The sequence below is a fragment of the Ailuropoda melanoleuca genome, chromosome 15, assembly GCF_002007445.2.
Source record: "Ailuropoda melanoleuca isolate Jingjing chromosome 15, ASM200744v2, whole genome shotgun sequence".
Lineage (NCBI taxonomy): Eukaryota > Metazoa > Chordata > Mammalia > Carnivora > Ursidae > Ailuropoda > Ailuropoda melanoleuca.
Genome location: NC_048232.1, coordinates 54,201,975 through 54,226,995, shown reverse-complemented (window position 1 = coordinate 54,226,995; position 25,021 = coordinate 54,201,975). Strand labels below are relative to the sequence as shown.

Sequence of the window (25,021 nt, the reverse complement as noted above, 5' to 3'; positions counted from 1 at the left end):
CTTCCATGGCTCCCATTCCCTTCATCAAAGACCAAAACAAACAGCGTAGCTTACTCCACTGCAGCTGTACTGGACTGGCGTTTTTTTAGATGTTTTATTGAAACATCATTCACATACCATTTACACGCAAATCTTGGAGATAGTGTGGGTTTGGCTCCAGACCACTGCAATAAAGTGAATATCACAATAAAAGGAGTCAAATGATTTTTTTGATTTCCCCATGCATACACTGTAATCTATTAAGTGTGCAATAGCATTATGTCTGAAGAAAACAGTGTACGTACCTTAATTTAAAAATATTTTGTGGCTAAAAAATGCTGTCACCTGAGCTGTCATATAATCACTGATCACAGACCACCATAACAAATATACTAATAATTAAAAAGTTTGAAATATTGTGAGAATTACAAAATGTGACACAGACACAAAGTGAGCAAATGCTGTGGAAAAAATGGTGCTGACAGACTTGCCCCACTCAAGGTTACCACAAGCCTTCAATGTGTAAAAAACACAATTATCTGCTAAGTGCAATAAAAGGAAGCACAATAAAACGTGGCATGCATTATAGTCAACCCATTTAAAGTGCAGTTCATTGGCCTTTTATTAGATTCATAGAGTTAAGCATCCATCACCACAGTCAATTTTAGAACATTTCCATTACCTGCAAAAGAAAGCCCAATCTCTTAACTATCGCCTCCTCCAATCTCCTCACTTCCCCTAGCTCTAGCAAATACTAATTTATTTTCTGTTTCTATATATAATTTCCTATTTTGTACATTTCATATTAATCCAATTATACATGTGGTCCCTTGGGGGTGGCTTCTTTAACTCAGCATATTTTCAAGGTTTATCCATGTTATGGTATGTATCAGGATTTTGTTTATTTCTGCATAATATTCCATTTTACATATATATTACATTTTTTTCAACCATTCTTCAGTTGTTGGATATTTGGGTTGTTTCTACTTTAGCTATAATGAATAATGCTGCTATAATCATCCATGTATAAGTTTCCATGTGGATGTATGTTTCCCACTTTCTTGAGTATATTCCTAGTAGTGAAATTGTTGAATCATAGGATAACTATGTTTACCATTTGAGACACTGCCAAACTGTTTCTTCAAAACAGCTGCACCATTTTACATTTCAGCTAGCAGTATATGAGGCTTCTCCACATTCTTGCCAACACTTGTTATTATTTATCTTTTTGATTATAGCCATCCTGGTGGGTGTGAAGTGGTATCCTATGGTGGTTTTAATTTGTATTCCTCTAATGGTTAATGATGTCAGATATCTTTTCATTTCCTCACTGGCTGTTTGTATATCTTTGGAGAACTGTCTCTTCAGACTTCTTGCTCATTCTTTAATTGGGTTATTTGTATTTTTATTATTGAGTTGTAACAGTTAATCTATATATCCCAGAAACAAATTCTTATTATATCATATATGATTTGCAAAAATTCTGTCTCATTCTGTGGGTTGTCTTTTCACTTTCTGGATGATTTCACTTGAAGTGCAAAAAGTATTAATTTTGATGGTGTCAAATTTTGATGGTGTCAGCCTGGGCTGCCACAGGCTGGATGGTTCACCCTACTGTATGCTTACACAGTTCTGGAGGCTGGAAATCTGAGTCCAGGGTGCCAGCATAGCCAAGTTCTCTTCCTGACTTGCACACCGCTACTCTCTGGCTGTGTCTTCGCATCATAGGGAGAGAACTCTGGTGTCTCCTCCTCTTCTAATAAGGGCAGAAATCCCATCCTAAGAGCCTCACCCCCATGACCTCATCTGAATTTAATGATCTCCCAAGGCCCCATGTCCAAATACCATCACTTTGGGGATCTGGGCTTAAACATGTGAATTTTGGGGAACACAATTCAGGCCATAACATATGGTGTCCATTTTATCTGTCTTTCTTGTGTTGCTTGAGCTTTTGTTGTCATATCTAAGAATCCACTGCATAATCCAAGATCATGGTTTACCCCTATGGGTTTTTTCCTGAGAGTATTACAGTTTTAGTATACTTAAGTGTTTTGTTTGTTTGCTTTGACTTTAGGAAGTTGTTCATGCTGTTTCCTTGATCTGGAAAATATTTTACTCAACATACCTTTTGCCTGGCTAATTCTTAGTCATTTCTTACACGTTGTCTTAGATGCTCCCTCCATACACATACTTCCTGCAGGGGTTAGTTGAATGCTGGGGACCCTGAATATAGCCCCCATCACAGCACTGATCACATTGTTTTGTAATTGTTCCAGCTACTTTTATTTACCATGTCTGCTTCACCATTGTACACATTATAATGTCTGAAAAAATTACAGGAGCTCCTATCTATGAGGCATTCAGTAACTTTTTATGGGGTCAATAAAGAAATGATCAACATGTCAACTTTTAATTTATGGTGAGAAATAGAATTGTCAAGCAGACCTGGTATCCAAACTGAGCTGACAAGGGCAAGTCTCTTCTCTGCAGGAAACGACACAAAAAATTCAATTATTCTCAGAATATTTCTTGATATCCGTGGGCTCAGACCGTCTTGTATTATTTGAACATTTAATGGCACCATGTAATGATGGTGTGTCCTGACAATTCCAGAACACACATATACTTGTCTCTACCCCTATTCTCACATGACTATGACCCTTGAGCCTTGACTCCCTTTCAGAGAGAGAATGCTTAGAAGACCCCTGCCAGCTCTTTCTTTCCTGTGAATTGTTTTTCTCTGTTATTTGGTGCCATTCCTTCCCCTTTCTCAATGACAAATTTTGCTTTATTTTTATATTAATACAACATAATAGGACACAGAGTGTTAGTCTCTGAGCTGCATTCCTCTTCTAAATGCTGCACATAGTAAAATTTTCCATGGCAGGACAATATGTTTTAATATCCTTATAACTTCTAGGGCACCCACTAGAGCACTTTAACTCTGTGAATAGCAAACAATGTCATAGCCCAAATATTTTTGGCTATATAATTATAACTCTGTTGATTAGAGACATGATTTAGTTTTAGTTTTGTTTAGAGTTAGGGCTTTGTTGGGCTATGTAGGGAGATTTAAATATTCAGCTTGAATGCTATTTTGTGTGCCTGGGAGTGTTCGCCACAGCAGGTGTTACCTAACCAGATGCTAAAGCCTTTTAAATTAATACGCAGCATCTTGTCAAACATGCCTCCTGCTTTACACCATCAGAGCTGTTGAAAATTGGCTTTTCCTGCCAACAGAGTTGTCAGTTGGCAATGACTCAGTCCTGACATGCTTTAGCTACAATGCTTACTGGGCCAGGTGATTTTACTAACGTGCTTAGAATGTTGAGTTTTAATAAATTCCCAAATTATTTTCAAGCATCAAGTAAGCAAAAATATCTTTTGGACATTGGAAGGAATAAAAGATTCATTCCCTGTCTTCCCATAAAAATGAGTCAAACTCAAGGACAAGCTCATTAATTGGGTTAGAGAATTAAAGGGTTGGTTCCTGTGTGAGGCTTTCTTTCTGATCATCTTCCTCTCTCTTTTTCCACATATCTGATACAGTAAAACCAGACCGAATGGCTTTTCCTACCTGGGGAAAATTACAGGGGGAGCTGGAGCAGATTAAACGGAAAGGATACCTGGACCGTGTAACTTCCATCTTGGGTCTAGGCCATTTGGTTTGTCTGTCTTTGTCATTTCAGTAATAACATGTGGAGGGATCACAGGATTTGGGAATTAGAGAAGCCACTCAAAGTTAAGATTTGGAAAGCTACTCAAACTTAGAGCCAGCACCCAAGAGGGAGGGATCTTAACTCAACCTGATCCATCCTACTCACCTGAGTCAGGAAATCTATAAAAGGCTTTAGGCTGTAACCCTGGGTTCTGGCCAGACTTGTGGGCATATCTCATAGAAACCAACACAAGGGTTCACTGAAAACTCCTCAAATATGTTTTATCCTGTAATTTCACTTTGGACTCCAGACAGCATCTTGAGTGTTGTGTGAGCCCCAGCGTAGCGGCAATAGATGCGATGAGAGAGTTGTGGAGGGAGTTACAGCAGATGAGGTCACATACGTTTTAGGGGACTCTTAAGAACAGTTTTACGACGACCAGAAAATTTCTTCATAGTTGCTATCTTTATAGACATTAATATTATGCTTAAGAGAACAGAAAGTGTTATTTGGTGTGTTTTAGGTAATATTAACCAAATTAATGGAAGAGTAAGAATATGCTCCTTATAAGGAGCAAACAGTACAACAAGCCATTTTCTCTTATAAAAATGTGCTGGGTATTTTTACTCTTTCACATCAATGTCAATCATTTTTTATCATGCTGTTCCACTAATGATACAGTGGGATCCTCTCTTCTTGGGAGCAATCCTGCTGTCCCTGATTTATTATTAGGATCTTCTAAGAGAAAAGTAAGTGTGTGTGTGTGTGTGTGTGTGCGTGTGTGTGTGAGAGAGAGAGAGAGAGAGGGAGTTTGTGTGTATGACGGGGAGTAGGGATCTCAATGAAATTTATTTCACTGATTTCTTTAAGTTAGTTACATGACTCTCGAGTCGCATTTCAGTTGCCATGAATGGGGAGGAACTGCATGATTTCTTGAAACACCTAATGAAATATACTCTCCTAATATAGAAAACTGGGTCTTAGAAGAAAACAAAATTATGTGTAGAATAACTACAGACAGCTCAAAAATTACAGAGTGTATATCATTTATTGGACATCTGTTGTAACCAGGACCCATACTTGTCACATTTGTACTGATGATCTCATTCTTTTTTTTTTATTTTATTTTAAGATTTTATTTTTGTAAAGCAGTTCTGGATTCACAGAAAAATTGAGAGGGAGGTACATTGATTTGCATAGACTCCCCCATTATCAACATGCATAGCCACCCCCATTGTCAACATCCCCATCAGTTGGTACATTTTCTATAACTGATGAAACTACATTGACACATCAGTATCATCCAAGTCCATAGCTTATATTACAGCTCACTCTTGGTGTGTACATTCTATAGATTTTTAAAAAATATGTAATAACATGTATCTATTATTATAGTATAATACTGGGTATTTTTACACACTAAGAATACTCTATACTCTGTTCATCCCAGCTCTCTCTGATTCAACCCCTGGCAACTGCTGTTTTTTGTTTTGTTTTGTTTTTTTGCTGTCTTCGTAGTTAAAAAAGTTAAAACTTTTCCAGAATATCATATAATTGGAATCATGCACTCTGTAGCCTATTCAGAATGGCTTCTTTCACTTAGTAATATGTATTTCAGGTTCCTCTATGTCTTTTCATGGCTTGATAGTTCATCTCTTTTTAGCACTAAGTAATATTCCATTGTCTGGATATACCACAATTTATCCATTCACCTATTGAAGGACATCTTGGTCCCTTCCAGGTTTTGGCAATTGTGAATGAAGTCAGTAGAAATATCCATGTGCGGGGATTTTTGTAGACATAATCTCTCAATTCCTTTGGGTAAATATGAGGGAGCACGGTTGCTGGATCATATGGACTAATGATCTCATTTTTACTCACACCCATCAAATAAGAAGGCACTGCTATCTACATCGCCTAGACAGACATTTGTGGCTTAAAAAGTTCACTGCTGTTGGCCTAGATATGAACCTAGCTCTGTTTCACTCTGAAATTGGTACTGTTTGGAACAAGCCACATATAACTTCAGGAGTAGACAGAGTATAAGGCCAATTTACCCATTAGGCACAGTGCAAGCACTGCTTTGAGCTCATAATATCCTTAGGGGCCCATGGATGTTCCAATTACTTTAAAAATTGAAAGAAAAAAATGAATATTATCCAGTCTGGATTATATTAATCTTTATACCAGCACAATCATAAAATACAACTTTAATACTTTTTATGAATGAAGGGGCCCACAAAGACAAAAGTACCTAAGGCCACAGAAGTCATAATGTAGACAGAGTGGTCAATTTTGGGATACTGAAAAATATACTTGCCTCAAAATAGGTCCCCAACCAATCTATGATAGCATTGCCTGTCCTCCAGTATTCAACAACAAAGCTGAATCATTTCTAACAGCTGTTTTTAAAGAGTATCTGATACCTGGGGTAGTGCTGTACACAAATAGACAAATTAAAGACTAGAAAGCAGAGTAGAGATAAGATGCAAGATAGGAATATTTCAGTGGGAATGTAATAGATGAGGCATGGTGGAATGTTGCTTCATGGTTAGACAGCCTGAGCCTGCCTGACAGCACCTATGTACAGATTTCAACAGACACCCACTTTTTGGATGATGCCAATTTCCCTGATTGGAAGATTTTTTAAAACAAAAGTTACCCAGTACCTATGTCTCTATCTACATAAAATGGTTCTTGTAGCATGTTTGATTTTAAACAGACTCACATCTCTCAGGTCACTGTAATACATTAACATAATATTGTATTATGCAGTTTTAGGGAAAAGACAATACAGTTTTTTTGTTGGAATATGGATACATAAAAAAATCAAGGGGGCACAAAATATTATTTGCATGGAGTTTAAATCTCATTTTCCTTTTAAATTGGGCAGCCTTACTCAACAATTTCTGTGAAAACTCTTAAGAGTCCAGTTGTGCCTGTCAAATTGTATTAGTTACGCAGGTGAATCTACCTTCCAGCTATCTAGCCCAGGGCTGACCATGAGACATGGCTGTTTCACACAGTAATTTTGGATGACAGCTTTTCCTGAGCTCTTGCAAGTCTAGGAGGCAATTATGAGACCAGAGGTCATTAACACTGCATTTGATTATATAACATAATATAGTAATAATAATAGTAATAAAAATAAATGTATACATACATACAGAGAGAGAGAGAGAGAGAGGGATGGGGTATTAATTCCTATGAAACACATGCTTTTTTATTTCCAAACTGAATTTCTACAGACTCTCATGAATTTATAACTGATATTCTGAGATTTGTATATATATAAAATTTAAGGAATATATTAAGACTTTTTGTTTTTTGTCTTCATCTCTTCAATGTAATATTTCTGTTATTAATTTGTTCTAGAAAATATATCCTATGGTGTAGGAAAGGATATATGTATCATTATACATGTAAATTTATGTGCAGTTATATCCAAAGAAATGCAGATTTAAAATCCAAAGCTTTCCACTGAGGATTACAAATAGAATTGCTAGAATTTTCAATTTTCAAAAGAGGAGACACCAAAATATAGTAAATTGGGGGTACAGCCTAAGGAAGTCATTATAAAAACATTTTGAAGTTGTTAATTTTGTCTAATTTAAATGCTAGATGGTCAAGTCAGCATGCCTCCATGCCATATGCTTTCCTCAGAGCTATTTTTGATTTGCACAAATGTTAGATGGTTGGAGAATAAACTTAAGAGATGCTTTTTTTGTGGTTGGTGAGGTTGTTGGTGGTGCTTAGTGAAGCTGAATTCCAGCTCATCCTTTATTTTTTCTCTTCTCTCTCAGACTGGTTTGCACTTAACGATTTTTCATCCAGTACATACTTGATATACTGCAGAGATATAGGGCCATCGTCAGCTAATTAATAAAGTGGCCCACAAGATTAGAGAATGCAGTTTTAATTGGAAGGTAAAGAGTGTTAAAATTGTAATTATGATGAATGGATTGTCAGAGATTACTCTGGAGACTGCGGCCTGGTGTCAATGACTTGAAATTAAAAGGTTGAATTTCCCTCCTGTCATGTAGCTTTTCCTGACCTGCTTTTCTGAGGTGAGGATTCACCTATTAAATCAAGGCCTTTCAAACATTTAGTTAATGAGAAAATATGTCCTTTTTCTTTTTCCAAAGAAACCCTCTCGAGTAAGCACACCATCCTGAAATGAGTCAGAGAAGTTAGCGATCTATTTCAGTCCTATGTTTAATATTAAACATCATAAAATGCATTTCATGATGAACATGTATAAAAGTAGAAAGTTCGGCATCTGTCTGAAAATGGACAGCTTAGTAGGCTGTGGTGATTTACCAGGTAATAAGAGGCCTGAGGAGAAGGGAAGAGAAATGATGGCCAGAGGAAACTGAATCTAAATGCTGTCCTCCTGTCCAAGTTACTCCTATAGAAGTAATTAGGGGCAGAAACTGAGGGAATTTGTTATCTTGTCCTTGTAGCTTTCACTTTTAATACATACAGGAACCAAAACAAGAGAAGCTTCTTTGCATGAAACCAGTTGAGAACAGCTCACTGACCCAAGAGCTATTATTTGAAGTATTAACAGCTCAGACACTTGAATTACTTAAGTTCATCCTTAGCTGTGATGCCAGCAAGCCCAGGCAAAACCACTTTTAAGATACAAAGACAGGTTACCTCTTCTCTGGGGATCTGATGGACTGGGGGAGATGGGGACCAGTACGGGCTTTACTAGAGTTAGTTAATCTCTCTCCTCTCTCTTTTTTTTTTAAAGATTTATTTATTTTAGAGAGAGAGTGCAGGTGCACACTTTTACGCACAAGTGGAGAGAGATTCAGCAGGAGAGAATATTTTTTTTTGGATTAATATTTTTTTTATTATATTATGTTAGTCACCATACAGTACATCCCTGGCTTTTGACGNTTTTTTTTTAAAGATTTATTTATTTTAGAGAGAGAGTGCGGGTGCACACTTTTACGCACAAGTGGAGAGAGATTCAGCAGGAGAGAATATTTTTTTTTTGGATTAATATTTTTTTTATTATATTATGTTAGTCACCATACAGTACATCCCTGGCTTTTGACGTAAAGTTCGATGATTCATTAGTTGCATATAACACCCAGCGCACCATGCAATATGTGCCCTCCTTACTACCCATCACCAGCCTATCCCATTCCCACACCTCCCTTCCCTCTGAAGCCCTCGGTTTGTTTCTCAGAGTCCATAGTCTTCCATGCTTCATTCCCCCTTCTGATTACCCCCCTTTCTTTATCCCTTTCTTCTCCTACCGATCTTCCTAGTTCTCATGTTCCATAGATGAGAGACACCATATGATAATTGTCTTTCTCTGCTTGACTTATTTCACTTAGCATTATCTCCTCCAGTGCCATCCATGTCGCAGCAAATGTTGAGAAATCGTTCTTTTTGATAGCTGAGTAATATTCCATTGTCTATATGGACCACATTTTCTTAATCCAGTCATCTGTTGAAGGGCATCTTGGCTCCTTCCACGATTTAGCTATTGTGGACAATGCTGCTATGAACATTGGGGTGTATATGGCCCTTCTCTTCACTACGTCTGGATCTTTGGGGTAGATACCCAGTAGTGCAATGGCTGGGTCATATTGTAGCTCAATTTTTAACTTTTTAAGGGACCTCCACACTGTTTTCCAGAGTGGCTGTACCAACTTGCATCCCCACCAACAATGTAGGAGGATCCCCTTTCTCCACATCCTCTCCAACAATTGTTATTTCTTGCCTTGTCTATTTTTGCCATTCTAACTGGCATAAGGTGGTATCTTAGTGTGGTTTTGATTTGAATTTCCCTGATGTCTGCTACTATTTGTATGTCTTCATTGGAAAAGTATCTGTTCATATCTTCTGCCCATTTTATGATTTGTTTATTTGTTTCTTGTGTTTTGAGTTTGAGAAGTTCTTTGTAGATCTTGGATACCAGTCTTTTATCAGTAGCATCATTTGCAAATATATTCTCCCATTCCGTGGGCTGTCTCTTAGTTTTTTNAGGTGGTATCTTAGTGTGGTTTTGATTTGAATTTCCCTGATGTCTGCTACTATTTGTATGTCTTCATTGGAAAAGTATCTGTTCATATCTTCTGCCCATTTTATGATTTGTTTATTTGTTTCTTGTGTTTTGAGTTTGAGAAGTTCTTTGTAGATCTTGGATACCAGTCTTTTATCAGTAGTGTCATTTGCAAATATCTCCTCCCATTCCGTCGGCTGCCTCTTAGTTTTTTTGACTGTTTCCTTGGCTGTGCAGAAGCTTTTTATCTTGATGAAGTCCCACACATTCATTTTATCTTTTATCCCTTGCCTTTGGAGAAAAATCTAAAATGCAGTTTTTATATTCTCACCTCAAGAAGCTGGAACAGCAACAGAAGAACAGGCCTAATCCACTCACAAGAAAGCAGTTGATCAAGATTAGAGCAGAGAGCGGGAGAGAATCTTAAGCAGACTTCCTGCTCAGCATGGAGCCCTACACAGGACTCCATCCCAGGACCCATGAGATGACCTGAGGCAAAACCCAAGTCAGATACAACTGTCAAAGCCACCCAGGTGCCCATAGAATTAGTTAATCTCTTTTAATCAAGTTTTTTTTTTTAGAAGACTTGTAAATTAGAATTAGGGGTGCACAAAAATTAGATGACTTGTGTTTGGTGTAAGAAATGATACTTTCAATTTTTTTAAGTTCCACCAAAAAAATTTCTCTCTCTCTCTCTTTCTATATATATAAAATAGAAAAAATTATGTTTTTTGCTTGGCTTTCTTTGTTTATTTAAATTCCAGTGTAGTTAATATACAGTGTGATATTAGTTTCAAGTGTAAAATATAGTGATTCAATAGTCGCAGCTATTACTCAGCGCTCATCAAGATAAGTGTACTCTTAATCCCCTTCATCTGTTTCACCTGTTCCCCTCCACCCATCTCGCCTATGGTAACCATCAGTTTATTCTCTGTAGTTAAGAGTCTGTTTCTTGGTTGGTTTCTTTTTTCCCCTTTGTTCACTGTTTTGTTTCTTAAATTCCACATATGAGCGAAGTCATACAGTATTTGTTTTTCTCTGATTGGCTTATTTTGCTTAACATTATACTCAGGCTCCCTCCATATTGTTGCAGTGGCAAGATTTAATTCTTTTTTATGGCTGAATAAAATTCCATTGTACATATATATATACACACCATACCTTCTTTATCCATTCCTCTATTGATGAATACCTGGGCTGCTTCCATAGTTTGACTATTGTAAATAATGCTGCAATAACCATGGGGGTGCATATGTCCCTTCAAATTAGTGTTTTTGTATTCTTAGGGTGAATACCTGGTAGTGTGATACTGGATCTTAGGGTAGTTCTATTTTTAATTTTTGGAGGAACCTCTATACTGTCTTTCACAGTGGCCATACCAGTTTGCATTCATACCAGCAGTGTACAAAAGTGTTCCTTTTTTCTCTACATCCTCACCAACACTTGTTGTTTCTTGAATTTTTTGATTTTGCCATTCTGACAGATGTATAGGGATATCTCCTTGTGGGTTTGATTTGTGTTTCCCTGATAATGAGTGATGTTGAGCATCTTTTCATGTGTCTGCTGGCCATCTGTATGTCTTCTTTGGAGAAATGTCTATTCATGTCTTCTGCCCACTTTTAAATTGGATTATTTGTTTATTGGGTGTTAATCGTATAAGGTTTTTTATATATTTTGGACACTCACCCTTTATTAGCTATGTCATTTGCAAATATCTTCTCCCACTTGGGAGAAGTTTTGTTGGTTGTTTCTTTTGCTGTGCAGAAGCTTTTTTACTTTGATGTAGTCCTAATAGTTTATTTTTGCTTTATATTTTAAAGGAACTAATCTACATGGTGAGTTGAATTGGTTTTGAGGGTTATTGTTATAGCTAAAAATGATTCACTCTTGAGTAAAAGTTGCTTGAATGATGAATGCCTGAATGTGTATAAACATATTGAGAGCAAAAACTTTAACTTGGTTCCTTTATTGTCATCTCCCTAGCACTTAGAATAGTGTCAGTACATAGGGAGTGCTCACAGGAGTGTGTGTGTGTGTGTGTGTGTGTGTGTGTGTGTGTGTGTGTTAGGTACATGAGTACATGTTAAGGAAGAACAGTAGATTCCCTTTGGTCTGAGGGTACTTACATGGCACTTTGTGTCTTGACCACTGTTTAAAATTCCAAGAGAAAAAATAGAGTAGGGAAAGTCATTTTGGTCCTGGGGAAAAGTAGGAATTTTGGCAGACTGTGGTTGGGAAACAAAATGATTGGTCTGAAAAATTTTCGAGTATGACTTGTGGTTGGTAAGTGATCTACTACTTCTGTGTCAGTGATTCAAAGCAAACTCAGCTCTTCCTATAGACTCCTTTGAATTCAGAAATGGTGGAGTATGAATGAAGTTTTCTTCTAACATTTATCTTTCCTGTCTTCAGCTTCTGAAAATACTCTATAATACACATTGTGTTCTCTTTCTTACCTTTTTGACTCAAAATTATACTTTTGAAATCTTTCCATTTTGCTGTAAAAAGATCTAGCCTGTTCATTCCGCCCTTTGCACAGTATTCCATCATGTGCATTTACTATATTTAATTCACCCATTTTCTATAGATGGAAACCCAGTTTGTTCCCAATTCTTGGCCACAAACTCAACTTTTCTCAGAATCTTAGTATTTTCTGATTCCCACAGTATAGTTCCAAGAGCAAAGTGTATAGCATACATCATTTCCCAAATTCATTTGTCTGTAGATTTTTTTTTTCTGAGAATCTTATAGAAATACAGTTCTGTAGACTATTAGTTTGGGAAACATAGACTAGAGAAATAACATAGGTTAAATATGCGTTTTTTTCCCTCTGAAAATGAATAAGACAATATAATATAGCCAATTAATAAATGATAAATCTGAATGCATGAATTATTGGGAATAATAATATCACTTTATATGCATGCAATAAAACATAGAAGATAATAATGCCATTGCTATGTAGAATATAGCAAAGTATAATATTTCAAATGTAAAAAAAAAACAACTGCTACAAAGTAAAAAGGATATCAGACATATTACATGTGGAGCAAATTCTAAAGATTTCACTCGGGAAAAGAAATAACTACCGAATTATACTTTTTATTTTATTTTATTTTATTTTATTTTATTTTTTTTTAAAGATTTTATTGATTTATTTGACAGAGATAGAGACAGTCAGTGAGAGAGGGAACACAAGCAGGGGGAGTTGGGAGAGGAAGAAGCAGGCTCCCAGNTCAAATGTAAAAAAAAAACAACTGCTACAAAGTAAAAAGGATATCAGACATATTACATGTGGAGCAAATTCTAAAGATTTCACTCGGGAAAAGAAATAACTACCGAATTATACTTTTTAAATATTGTTTTGGTATTAAAATAAAAAAGTTTAGGGAAAGTGAACCACTCATTTATTGTTACAACAAAGATTCATTATCTATAATTTGTCAGGAACTATGCTAAATCCTGAGGACATAAAAATAAACAAATTAACAACCTTGCATTAAAGGATCTTACTGTTACTTGGAGGAGATGAACACATAACTCAATTATTTTAAAAAGAATTCAGTAAATGCACTAATAGATTTTGGGCAAGGTACTGTAGAACATTAACAAGGCAAACTGGTGGCTTAAAAATAAAATAGTTGGGGGCGCCTGAGTGGCTCAGTTGGTTAAACATCTGATTCTTGATCTCAGCTTCGGTCATGATCTTGGGATTGTGAGATCAAACCCCCGCATCAGGCTCAGGCTCTCCACAGAGTCTCCTCAAGATTCTCCCTCTCCCTCTCCCTCTCCCCCTTCCCCTGCTTGCTCGCTCTCTCTCTAAATACATAAAGAAAGAAAACCTTTAAAAATAAATAGATAAATAAGCTAGGCAAAGAGGTGGAAGAACATTCCAGATATAAGAGATAGTATGTAAAAGAAAAAAATAAAAATGAAGAGAGAGGAGGAAATGGAAAGGTAGAAATTGAAACAGGAAAGAAAAATCTGTGGTAGAGGCAGAAGACAGACCTTCTAAGAAGGAGGCTTTACAGGGTCAGAGTCACCTGTAAATCAACAATGTTTCTAAGCAGGTAGACTAACATTAAAAAGTTAGGTGTGTTTCACTTTAGCAATGGGTTTTGAGTGACAAAAATCTCTAATGTGCCTCAGATGTGATTTCTCAAAGGTCTGTGAGATCAAGTGCAGCAACTGTGCTATCTCTAGACCTTCCGCATCTGGCAGTGGGCCTGAAGTGTCGTAGGTGCCAAGTAAGTGTTGTGTGGATGGATGGATAAGAGGGATGATAAGTTTGTATCAATTGGTACTATTAAGAAATTTGATGGTTTTTCATTTTCAGCTAAAAGGAGGTAGTGTTGCAGAAATTAAAGAGGTTTCGAATCAGGGTGGGTGATTTTTAGCTGCGTGACCTTGCACAAGTATTCATCCATGATAAGCGTCAGCATCCTCATCTGAGAAATAGGGAAGAGATTGAGTAATTCATACAAAATGCTAAGCTTAGGGCAGAGCAAAGTGACTCCTGCTCAAAAGGGTGATTGCTCTTGTTCAGTGAGAAATAGAGTGAATTAATTATGAAAGGGCTATGTTTTAGATTGAATTTTAAAAAATTAAAATCTGTTTACATTGATGTGTTTGAAAGTAGGAGGCTCTGAAAAGTTTTGTGAGCTTGAGAAAGATATAATTTTTACAATGATTGAAAGAAAGACAAATTAGAAAAGGAAAGCCTATGGTCAGGAGGGAAAAACAGCATACTGTCATCACCTATGCCATTGACTGACTCTCTAACATTGGGCAGATTTCTTAACTTCTCTAGGCCTCAGTGAGACTTGTTTTTAAGACTTTATATTTTTAGAGCAGTTTTAGGTTTCTACCAAAGTTGAGGGGGAGATAGATTTCCCACATACCCTCTGCCCCGACACATGCACAGCCTCCCCTATTATGAACATCCCCCATCAAAGTGGTTGTGGTTCATCAGTTGTAATGATGAATCTACATTGACATGTCATTACCACCTAAAGTCCACAGTTTACGTTACTCTCAATAATTATTCCACTCTTGGTGTTATACATTCTGTGGGTTTATACAAATATATAATGACATGTATCCAACGTTACTCCATGCAGAGTAGTTTCACTAGCCTAAAAATCCTCTGTGCTCCACCTATTGATCCCTCTTCCCAACTTAACCCCTGTCATTCACTGATTTCCACAGTTTTGCCTTTGTCATATACTTAGAATCATACAGTATGTAGTCTTTCCAGAAATGACTTCTTTCACTTAGGAGTATGCATTTAAGTTTCTTCCATGTCTTTTCCTGTCTTGATAGCTCATTTCTTTTCAGCATTGAGTAATAGTTTACTGTCTGGATGAACCAGTTTATCCATTCACCTATGGAAAGGCATCTTGGTTGCTTTCAAGTTTTGGCAATTATGAATAAAGCCATTATAAACATCCACGTGTATGTTTCTGTGTGGACATATTTTTTTAACTCCTTTGGGTAAATGCCAAGGAGTGGGTTTGCCAGATTACATAAGAGTGTATAGTTTTATTTAGTGATATTCTAATATTTTGTTACAGAATTTTATTATGATTAATGAGATAATCAGTATAAATTGCCTGGCAGAGTACCTGGCATATTGTAAGGGCTGAATCAGTGTTAATTATATTTAGTGTTATTATCATCTCATAAAAGATAATAAAACTCAGTTCATTTTGACAGTAGATACAGAAGAGAGAAAATGTCAAAGGAAAAGTGTAAAAACATTTGATGATTAGCTCTATATGATGTCTGCCTCTACTGCTGTCCTGGATACACAGAATGTGCTTGTCTAATTCATGTTGTTCTGAGTGGAAGGTGTACTTTGCCTTGGGCCTCTTAGTTCCGCATACTCCCTTTGGACTAATTAAGAAGGATAGCACAGGTAATTGTAAGTAATGGCTATCTAATTCCTCAGATAAGGAAAAAAAAATACTGCTAAATGCACTCCAAAACTGAATCATATAAACCTGACGAACAGCTAGGGTCACATGGAATGGAGGAAAAGCAATACTAGACAAGTGGTCTGGAACACTATGTTCATAGTCTAACCCACTCTGTATGGATTGTGAACTTCATGAACTTGGACTTGAGTCTTAGTATTTCAGTTTCCTCAGCCATCAGTTGGGAATGAGACTCCCCCACTGGTAATTTAGAGAGCAAGATGAGATAAGGAACGTGAAAGTAGTGCCTGAAATTTTCTGGGAAGTTTATAAATTCAAAATTAATCTTAATACATGAAGACACCAAATAGCTTGCTTAGATTCAGTTCCATGGTAATAAATAAAAAATCCAAAGTCATCTAGCACCAATAACTCATGACCAATTTCTGTCCTCAGTTTTGAATATGTGATTATTTCAGTGCACTTATGGATTTGTATTTTCTGTTTTCTAAGCATAAAAAGCATATTTCTCATTGTAGAGAGTTTTGATGATAAAAATACATAGGTGGAAGCAAAACAAAACAAAATCCAAGCTCATCTATTATTTTGCCACCTGGAAATACCTCATGTTAAAATTCAGAAATATTACCTTCTGATATTTTACCTTTCTGTAGGTAGTAAGCTAAATATCTAGAAAGAAAGACCTAGATATAAGTTTTTTAAAAGTGGTCTGATGTTAAATATAGATTTGATTTATATTTTGTCTAATGATCTTCACAAATATAGCATTACTTCTAAATGCCTGCATGTTAACAATATATAATGTAGCATCATCACTTTCTTTTTTTCTCCATCAAAATTATGCTGTTTTTTATCAAGTTTTGTTTTTTTTATGGAAATGTTTATTGTTTTCTACTTGTTGCTTATTTTCATTCTCCACTAAAATAATATGCTCAGAGACTATCAACAACATTTAAACAGGCAGCAATCAGGGGAGAAAACATTTATGTGTAATGGCAGCCTAAATGTAACAATGAACTCTTTCATCTTGATTCTAGGCTCTAAGTCTACTCTGAGGTCTTTGAAGTACCCACTTGGGCTAAAGCCATTCAGAGAGAAACTCAGCAAAATAAGTGGTTTGAAGCAAACAAAAATATAAACCCTAAACCTTTCCCAGCTTTGCATAATCATCATATTCGTTTACTGTTGACTGTATTTCCCTTTATAGAGGTTAGGTTAACCATAACTGTCTCCCTGATTTTCATTTTTATTTTTCATCTTCTGACAGTGCCTTCTCAGCATGGAGCTGTTTTCCCAAATATTTAAATATTTGACAAGCATTAGTTTTTTACTGAGAATCACTTTAAATGATTTAATGATAATCATCATGATAACATGGACCTGTTTACTATTTTTCAAAATCATTTAAAAATAGTGTTTGTTTAGGGGCGCCTGGGTGGCACAGCGGTTAAGCATCTGCCTTCGGCTCAGGGCATGATCCCGGCGTTCTGGGCTCGAGCCCCACATCAGGCTCCTCTGCTGTGAGCCTGCTTCTTCCTCTCCCACTCCCCCTGCTTGTGTTCCCTCTCGCTGGCTGTCTCTATCTCTGTCAAATAAATAAATAAAATCTTTAAAAAAAAAATAGTGTTTGATTATAAGTTAGAGTAGCTGAATAATTGAATTAAATTTCTTGATTTTCTTTTTATGTAATCTTTACTGCGTCTAAACTCTCTGCTTCATGGTAAAAATACCCAGCTCATACAATTTCTGATCCTATTTTGGGGAGGCCACTGAAGAATCCTCCAAATTATCACTTGTCACATAGAGAAAGGATTACTCCAGAACCCTCAATATTTTTTTATAACATGACCCATTTTCATTTATATTAAAAATGAATACTATTGAGCACCTGCTATGTCTTAGATATCGAGAGTATAGCAATGAAGTCAAAGTCCCAGTTCACATGGAGCTTATGTTTCAGAGGGAAGGACTGAAAAATGCATAAATTAATTTGCCAGATGATGTTATTAACTCTTAGATATTTATTATTTTGTAAGAGATACATTCACTTTCTTCATCTTGTTAACGTGTAAATGAACTTCTTCATCTCTAAATAGCACATTTAGTAGGATTTTTTGTGGTTGTTGTTGGTAGTGGTTTTGTTTTGTTTTGTGTTTGTTTTTTGATGATTTAGTATACTCCGTCTGAACATTGCTGAATAGGAATGAAAGTGTAAGATTTTTGGAATTGTTCACAAAATTAGCCAAATTTAAATCATTCTATATTACTAGTATATTATCATACTAATGTTAATTTCAGTGTGTTGTATCTTACACATTTTGAAACATATTCGTTCACAGAAGCAGCATAGTACAATAAAATGTAAATGTTAAATATCATGAAGCATTTTCTGAACATTGGAATCTAATTTAATAACATCAATATATAGATAGACCAGTCATTGAAGTCATTATTCTCATTTTTTACTTTCAAGTTTGTATTTTGATTTTTGTTATTCCTGTGGAAAATATTTTTTAATATCTGAAATATGTCTTCAAATATTTTTATTCTTTTTTCAGGAATTTGCTGCACTGACAAAAGAATTAAATGCCTGTAGGGAGCAACTTCTAGAAAAGGAAGAAGAAATTTCTGAACTTAAAGCTGAAAGAAACAACACAAGAGTAAGTATAAACCTGCCTCTGTTTGGAATCAAGTCCATACACAGTTCAGGTCCTCATCCCTTGTATACTCGTAAGAATATAAACATTTAAAAACTTGAAGAAGACTTCAAGCAGAAACCAACTCATCATCTGTTACTTAAAGTAACAGGGAATATTCTATAAAACTCAAAACAAGAAGGCCAGAAACCTAAATTACAGTCTTAGCATCTAAATCACTATGTTGCCTCAGAGAATGTTTTTATTCCTTCTGGCCTTTGCTTTTTTTGACTTTAAAAAGAAGGACTGGATTTCGATAGTTTCAAACTTTCAAACTGTTGTATGGGGGGGCAATACTCAGAGGCTGGAAGTGGGCAGAGAGGCTTGAGAGGGTATGAGTTTCCATTATGGGCTGATGTGAGGGAGTGGCTTGACATTGGTCCTTACCTTGTTAAAATGTATAAAAGCACTGGAGCAGGACTCTCCTAATTAAAAGAGGCATAGCTTTTCTATTTTGGAAGATGACTGAGGAGATTTCCACTTCTGAGATTCTGATGTCACGATTTTGATGGATTCAGTTATCTTTTGCTCTTGGAAACCCATGTATTCTTTCAGTCTCATGCCCTGTGATACTGAAGTCCAGAATTTGATCAAAGATACTGTATTTTCTCATTCAGAAAAAAATCACTAAATTTCATAAAATATATAAACCACCAGATTACCTATAACTGAGAACAGTTTGTCTATTAAAAGAATGTGGAGGAGAAAACACTTTTGTGTGGTTATATAGTTCAATTTCAACATGAAGTAGGTGAAAAATATTTTCAGTATTACAGTTCTAGCAGATTAATACTAGAAAATGAGAAAGTGAGAAAGTGAGGTATAGTTAATAGTGAATTCATTTGATGTTTGGTCTTAGAGAGTAACATAAAAATAATAACACCACAGTGAGCTTGTGCCTTTAATGAGGAGTACTATTGTATCTGTAATGGTTATATGATGAAACTCAATTTATCTCCTTACTCATTGGGGTCTTATTTTATGGTAAAGGGAATTCACACAGTATACACACAAGGAATTGGTTTTCATTGAGACTTTGATGAGCCAGTCATATGGACTGCCTCAAATAGAACATAACAAGGACTGGGGCCTCTGGGTGGCACAGCGGTTAAGCGTTTGCCTTCGGCTCAGGGCGTGATCCTGGCGTTATGGGATCAAGCCCCACATCAGGCTCCTCCGCTATGAGCCTGTTTCTTCCTCTCCCACTTCCCCTGCTTGTGTTCCCTCTCTCGCTGGCTGTCTCTATCTCTGTCGAATAAATAAATAAAATCTTAAAAAAAAAAAAAAGAACATAACAAGGACAGTTTAGATCATGTTATCAGGTGTCAGATGAATTTTTTTCTATTTCTTTCTCCCTGTTGATATTTTTCCCCACCCTTGATTTCTAACTTACAATTTCTTCATGCAAATTTCAAATTTATTTCTGCCATGAGATTTATTCTGCCCTATTTCACTACTTTCCATTTTAATACTTTAGGCTACATTCCCTGATGTAGCACAGTACAGCCAAATGTAAAAGTAGGATCAGGAAGCGGAACATGGAGGGAAATGTAAACTTCTTGGTAGACTTTCAACTAATTCTCATATTTAAAATGTACCAGAAACTCTTCATTTAGCTGTGTATTCCTCCTTTATACAACCTTTTTTTTTTCTACAGCCCTTTACTCCTTTCTAATGCCATATAAGGAACATGTTATAATATCTCCATTTTACAGATGAAGTAACTCCTCAGAAAAAGATAACTTGCTGAATATTATGCAGTGAATAAATAAAAGAGAAAAGGGATTTGGAAGCTAAGGCAGTCTATCTCCAGAGCCTGTGCCCTTAGCCTTGAGGCCATTAGCACAATTACTGAAGTTAAATCCATGGAGGAACACCTGGGTGGCTCAGTTGGTTAAGAATCCGACTCTTGATTTTGGCTCAGGTCATGATTTTGGGGTCATGGGATTGAGCCCTGCATCAGGCTCTGCACTCAGATAGGAGTCTGCTTGAGATTCTTTCTTTCCCTCTTCCTCTGTCCTCCTCCCCAACTTGTGTATGCTCTCTCTCTCTCAAATAAATAAATCTTAAAAAAAAAAAAAAGTTAGATCCATGGAAAAACTCCAAGATTTACAACAGCTTAGAGAAGTCTTTGCCCTAAGAGTAAACCATTGCAGTGTGGAGTGCATCATTCCTTCATGACTGTGACTAATTTCAGAGAACTAGGAGATTTGGCAGCAGCGTTCACACAGTCTTCATCATATTACACTCCATGAGGCCCAGACGTTCCTGTGTTGCACCTGCAGAGGAACCTTGGGGGATAGAGACAGTAAGGGAAGCTATCCTTGCAATACCTCTACAGGGGTCAAAGTGAGAAAAATACAAATATTAAATTAAATTCCATTAGGGTAACAGAAATTGAAGCCATTGATTTTAAACATGACTTTAAACATGAATAATAGTTACTTTGAAAACATGAATAAAGCTGGAAAACATTTTTTCCACTCTCCTTAAAGCAGTGGTGCGGAGTATTTTTGTTGTTGATTAGGGAAAATAGGGAAATAGATCTACAAAACCTTCTTTGTGCAAAGTATCAATTCCATAAAAACTTCCTAAGTTACATAACCTCCTGTCACCCTCCCCACCACCCAAAAAAATATCCAGGGCTAAAAATCAGACATATCTTCTTTCTTCCCTCATAATGCCCCCTTAAATGTTGCCAAATATAATACTTTTTTTTTTTTAAGATTTTTTTATTTATTTATTCGACAGAGAGAGAGACAGCCAGCGAGAGAGGGAACACAAGCAGGGGGAGTGGGAGAGGAAGAAGCAGGCTCATAGCAGAAGAGCCTGATGTGGGGCTCGATCCCAGATCGCTGGGATCACGCCCTGAGCTGAAGGCAGACGCCCAACTGCTGTGCCACCCAGGCGCCCCCAAATATAATNTAATACTTTTGATAGATTTATATAATAGTTTCTCCTTTTATATGTTCTGGTTTGTTTTGTTTTGTTTGTTTGTTTGTTTCTAGCTAGAAACACCTACTTATTAGTCATGGAGAAAGAGCAACAAGCTAGTATTTCCTTGTCACAACTAAAGTGAATTTGATTGGTGTTATACTGTAGGGAAGTTTAAAGTAGAAGTGTCTCAGTTTCCAGGGTTCTGATGCCTGTGACTCTCTTTCCATGTTGACGAGTTAACATAGGCTCATGAATTGAGATAAATAACACAAAAGAAGACAGTCCACGAAGAGAACTCATAAGAGGATAGAGTATTTGTGTTAGTTTTGAATATCATCGAAAACAATAGATGAGAAAGGGCTCTACTGTATAATATTGGAATTAATCATATCTTCTCCAAATAGAAGTTTCAGAGGGAGTTCAATGAATGAAGTTCATCTGATGTATCAAATAATAATAATGATAATATTATAATAGCTAACATTAATTACATGTGAAATGTTTTTCTAATTTTTTTGTATGTTTAACCCTCTTTGTTTATCCTTACAGCAACCCCATATCCCCAGTTAGCTGATGGGAAAACTAGCATATAAATAATTTGCTCCAGGCTGCTACATGGCTTGCTTATAAGTAACACATCTAGGGAATCTTCTCCTCAGCTTAACCACTGGCTATGTATTTAAGAGATCATATTCTTAATGTCACTTGCGGATCATACATGATACAAGAGATCATGTTTAAGGAAGAGCAGAGTTTGTTCATTATTTTATAGCTCAGTTCTAATGTTCAGTAATTTATTTTGCATCAGTTGTGTGCATAGTAATGTATGAAGTATTTATTCTGATGTCAGAGCTGAAAGTTGTAGTCATTTATCATTTTGTCACTGTAGTAACACCTGGTCACCAGCTCAAAAAATATGAATGAATGAAAGAAATCAAAGTAATCACTATATTCAGCTGCCTCAAGTAATTAAATTGAGGACATCCAAATAAAACCATCCTAATATTATTAATGATTGTAAAAAAATAGGAATTTAAAAAATTGTAGAGAATATTTATAGAAATATTCAAGAAGCTTTATTGTTGGGGCACCTGGGTGGCTCAGTTGGTTAAGTGTCTGCCTTCAACTCAGGTCATGATCGTGGAGTTCTGGGATGGAGCCCTGCATTGGGCTTGCTGCTCAGCCGGGAGTCTGCTTTTCCCTTTAACTCTCCCCCTTCTCTCTCTCAAATAAATAAATAAAATCTGAAAAAGCTTTATTATTTAATATTTTCACACTGATAAAAGTGTAGAAAAGCTGATTAAATAAAACTTGTTATTTCTAAAACTTCTCCGACCATACTTAGGCAAATTAAATGTATAGAAAATAATTTACTCCTGCCATTATTTCAATATACTCAGATCGACTCCTAAAGCTTACCATATTTTGGTAGAATTAATTAATGAAAAAGTAAAAGAAAACCAGGAATATTAAACTAGTTATTGTTTCTTAATATCAGAATGGAGAATTTTTATTGTTGTTTTAGAACTGTTTTAACTGTTTTTGTGGCTGAGGCTCTCAAAGAAAGTTTTATGTAATTGGCAGTGTTTTAGAAAATAGCTATTGTGAGACTTTGAAAAAGAAGTTACAAGGGGCCCTGGGGTGGCTTAGTCGGTTAAGTGTCCGACTCTTGATTCCAGCTCAAGTCATTATCTCAGGTCATGAGATGAGTCTTGGGTTGGGCTCTGCGCTCAGTGTGGAGTCTGCTTGAGATTCTCTCTCTCTGCCCATCTCCCTACTCAGGTTCTCTCCCTCTTTAAGTAAATTAATTAGTTAATTAATTAATAATATCTTTTAAGAAGAGTAAAAGATGTTATGATTTCAAGAGCCAGTCTTAATGTCAATTATAAATAATAATGCTGTAATTTCCTCTTACAGGTCATCAACTAAAAGACTTAATGCTCCTTAATTTAAGTTAAAGACTTAATTTGAAGCATTCTTTACCATGCCCTTACTTTTGTTTTCAGCCACGAAATTTTATAAATAAACATTTAAATAGAATCAGACACCTGTCATTACTAAGAGAAGCTTCGCATTCTTGACAAACCTGTCTACACTATTTACTAAAATCCCTCCAAGCATATTTCCTCAATGAGTAGAAAGTATAGTCCAATTGAGGAAGAAAGAACCTCGCAGCCTAGGCAGGTGAAGATACATGTGTGTGCGTGTGTGGATGTGGGTGTACATATATCTGAAAGTGCTCTGATAGGATATGATAAACAGAAAAGGGATTAAGGGCGTATGCCCTCTCAACAGCTGTTACAGCGTGTGACTCAAACATTTACATAGAACCATAGGGGATTGTAAACAGTATTTCAGAGTAGAGAATGTTGAGTACACTGAGCATGGAAGCAATTTGAAGTTTCTTATTCTCAGATGTTAGCGTTGTGTTCTGTGGCCATATTACAGCAGCCAAGGTTATGTTGAGTTCAAATCTAATAAGTTGTATAATTTTAGAAATTTAGTTCAAAATTTCCAATGATGCAATATATATGTATGCATATATACTATGATATGTTTGTATATATACAGGCTGTGGTCATTTAAAATGAATCCCAACATAGGATTAGTGGTCATTTATGTAGTCCTTGCAATCCTTTGAGTACACCAAAGAGAGTGCCTTCTGCAATATTTATTATTATTATTTTTTTTTAGTAATAATTTTTTATTATGTTATGTTAGTCACCATACAGTACATCCTTTGTGTTTGATGTAGTGTTCCATGATTCATTATTTGCGTATAACACTCAGTGCTCCATGCAATATGTGCCCTCCTTAATACGCATCACTGGCCTATCCCAATCCCCCACCCCCCTCCCCTCTGAAGCCCTCAGTTTGTTTCCCAGAGTCCATAGTCTCTCGTGGTTCATTCCCCCTTCTGTTTACCGCCCCCTTCATTCTTCCCTTCCTTCTCCTACTGATCTCCCTGCTATTTCTTATATTCCATAAATGAGTGAAACCATATGATAATTGTCTTTCTCTGCTTGACTTATTTCACGTAGCATAATCTCCTCCAGTCCCATCCATATTGCTGCAAATGTTAGATAATCATCCTTTCTGATGGCTGAGTAATATTCCATTGTATATATGGACCACATCTTCTTATCCATTCGTCTGTTGAAGGGCATCTCAGCTCCTTCCACAATTTAGCTATTGTGGACAAAGCTGCTATGAACATTGGGGTGCATATGGTCCTTCTCTTCACTATGTCTGTATCTTTGGGGTAAATACCCAGTAGTGCAATTGCTGGATCATAGGGTAGCTCTATTTTTAACTTTTTGAGGGACCTCCACACTGTTTTCCAAAGTGGCTGTACCAACTTACATTCCCACCAGCAGTGTAAAAGGGATCCCCTTTCGCCACATCCTCTCCAACATTTGTTTCTTACCTTGTCAATTTTTGCCATTCTGACTGGCATAAGGTGGTATCTCAATGTGGTTTTGATTTGAATTTCCCTGATGGCTAAAGATTTTGAACATTTTTTCATGTGTCTGTTAGTCAAGAAGTATGTCTTCATTGGAAAAGTGTCTGTTCATATCTTCTGCCCCCTTTTTGATTTGATTATTTGTTTCTTGTGTACTGAGTTTGAGAAGTTCTTTGTAGATCTTGGATACCAGTCTTTGTAGTGTCATTTGCAAATATCTTCTCCCATTCCGTGGGCTGCCTCTTAGTTTTTTTGACTGTTTCCTTGGCTGTGCAGAAGCTTTTTATCTTGATGAAGTCCCACAAGTTCATTTTTTCTTTTGTTTCTCT

At 36.3% G+C, this 25,021-nt stretch overlaps 1 protein-coding gene across 18 annotated transcripts in view; it reads left to right on the top strand.

Annotated features, from left to right (window-relative positions):
* The window catches only part of PPFIA2 (PTPRF interacting protein alpha 2), a 479,196-nt gene that overhangs the window by 263,357 nt on the left and 190,818 nt on the right, over positions 1-25,021 (top strand). For all 18 annotated transcript variants that reach the window (XM_034643759.1, XM_034643753.1, XM_034643752.1 and 15 more), the window contains one exon: positions 18,155-18,256. In XM_034643759.1, coding sequence (XP_034499650.1) covers positions 18,155-18,256 — 102 coding nt within the window. The remainder of the gene's footprint in view (positions 1-18,154; positions 18,257-25,021) is intronic.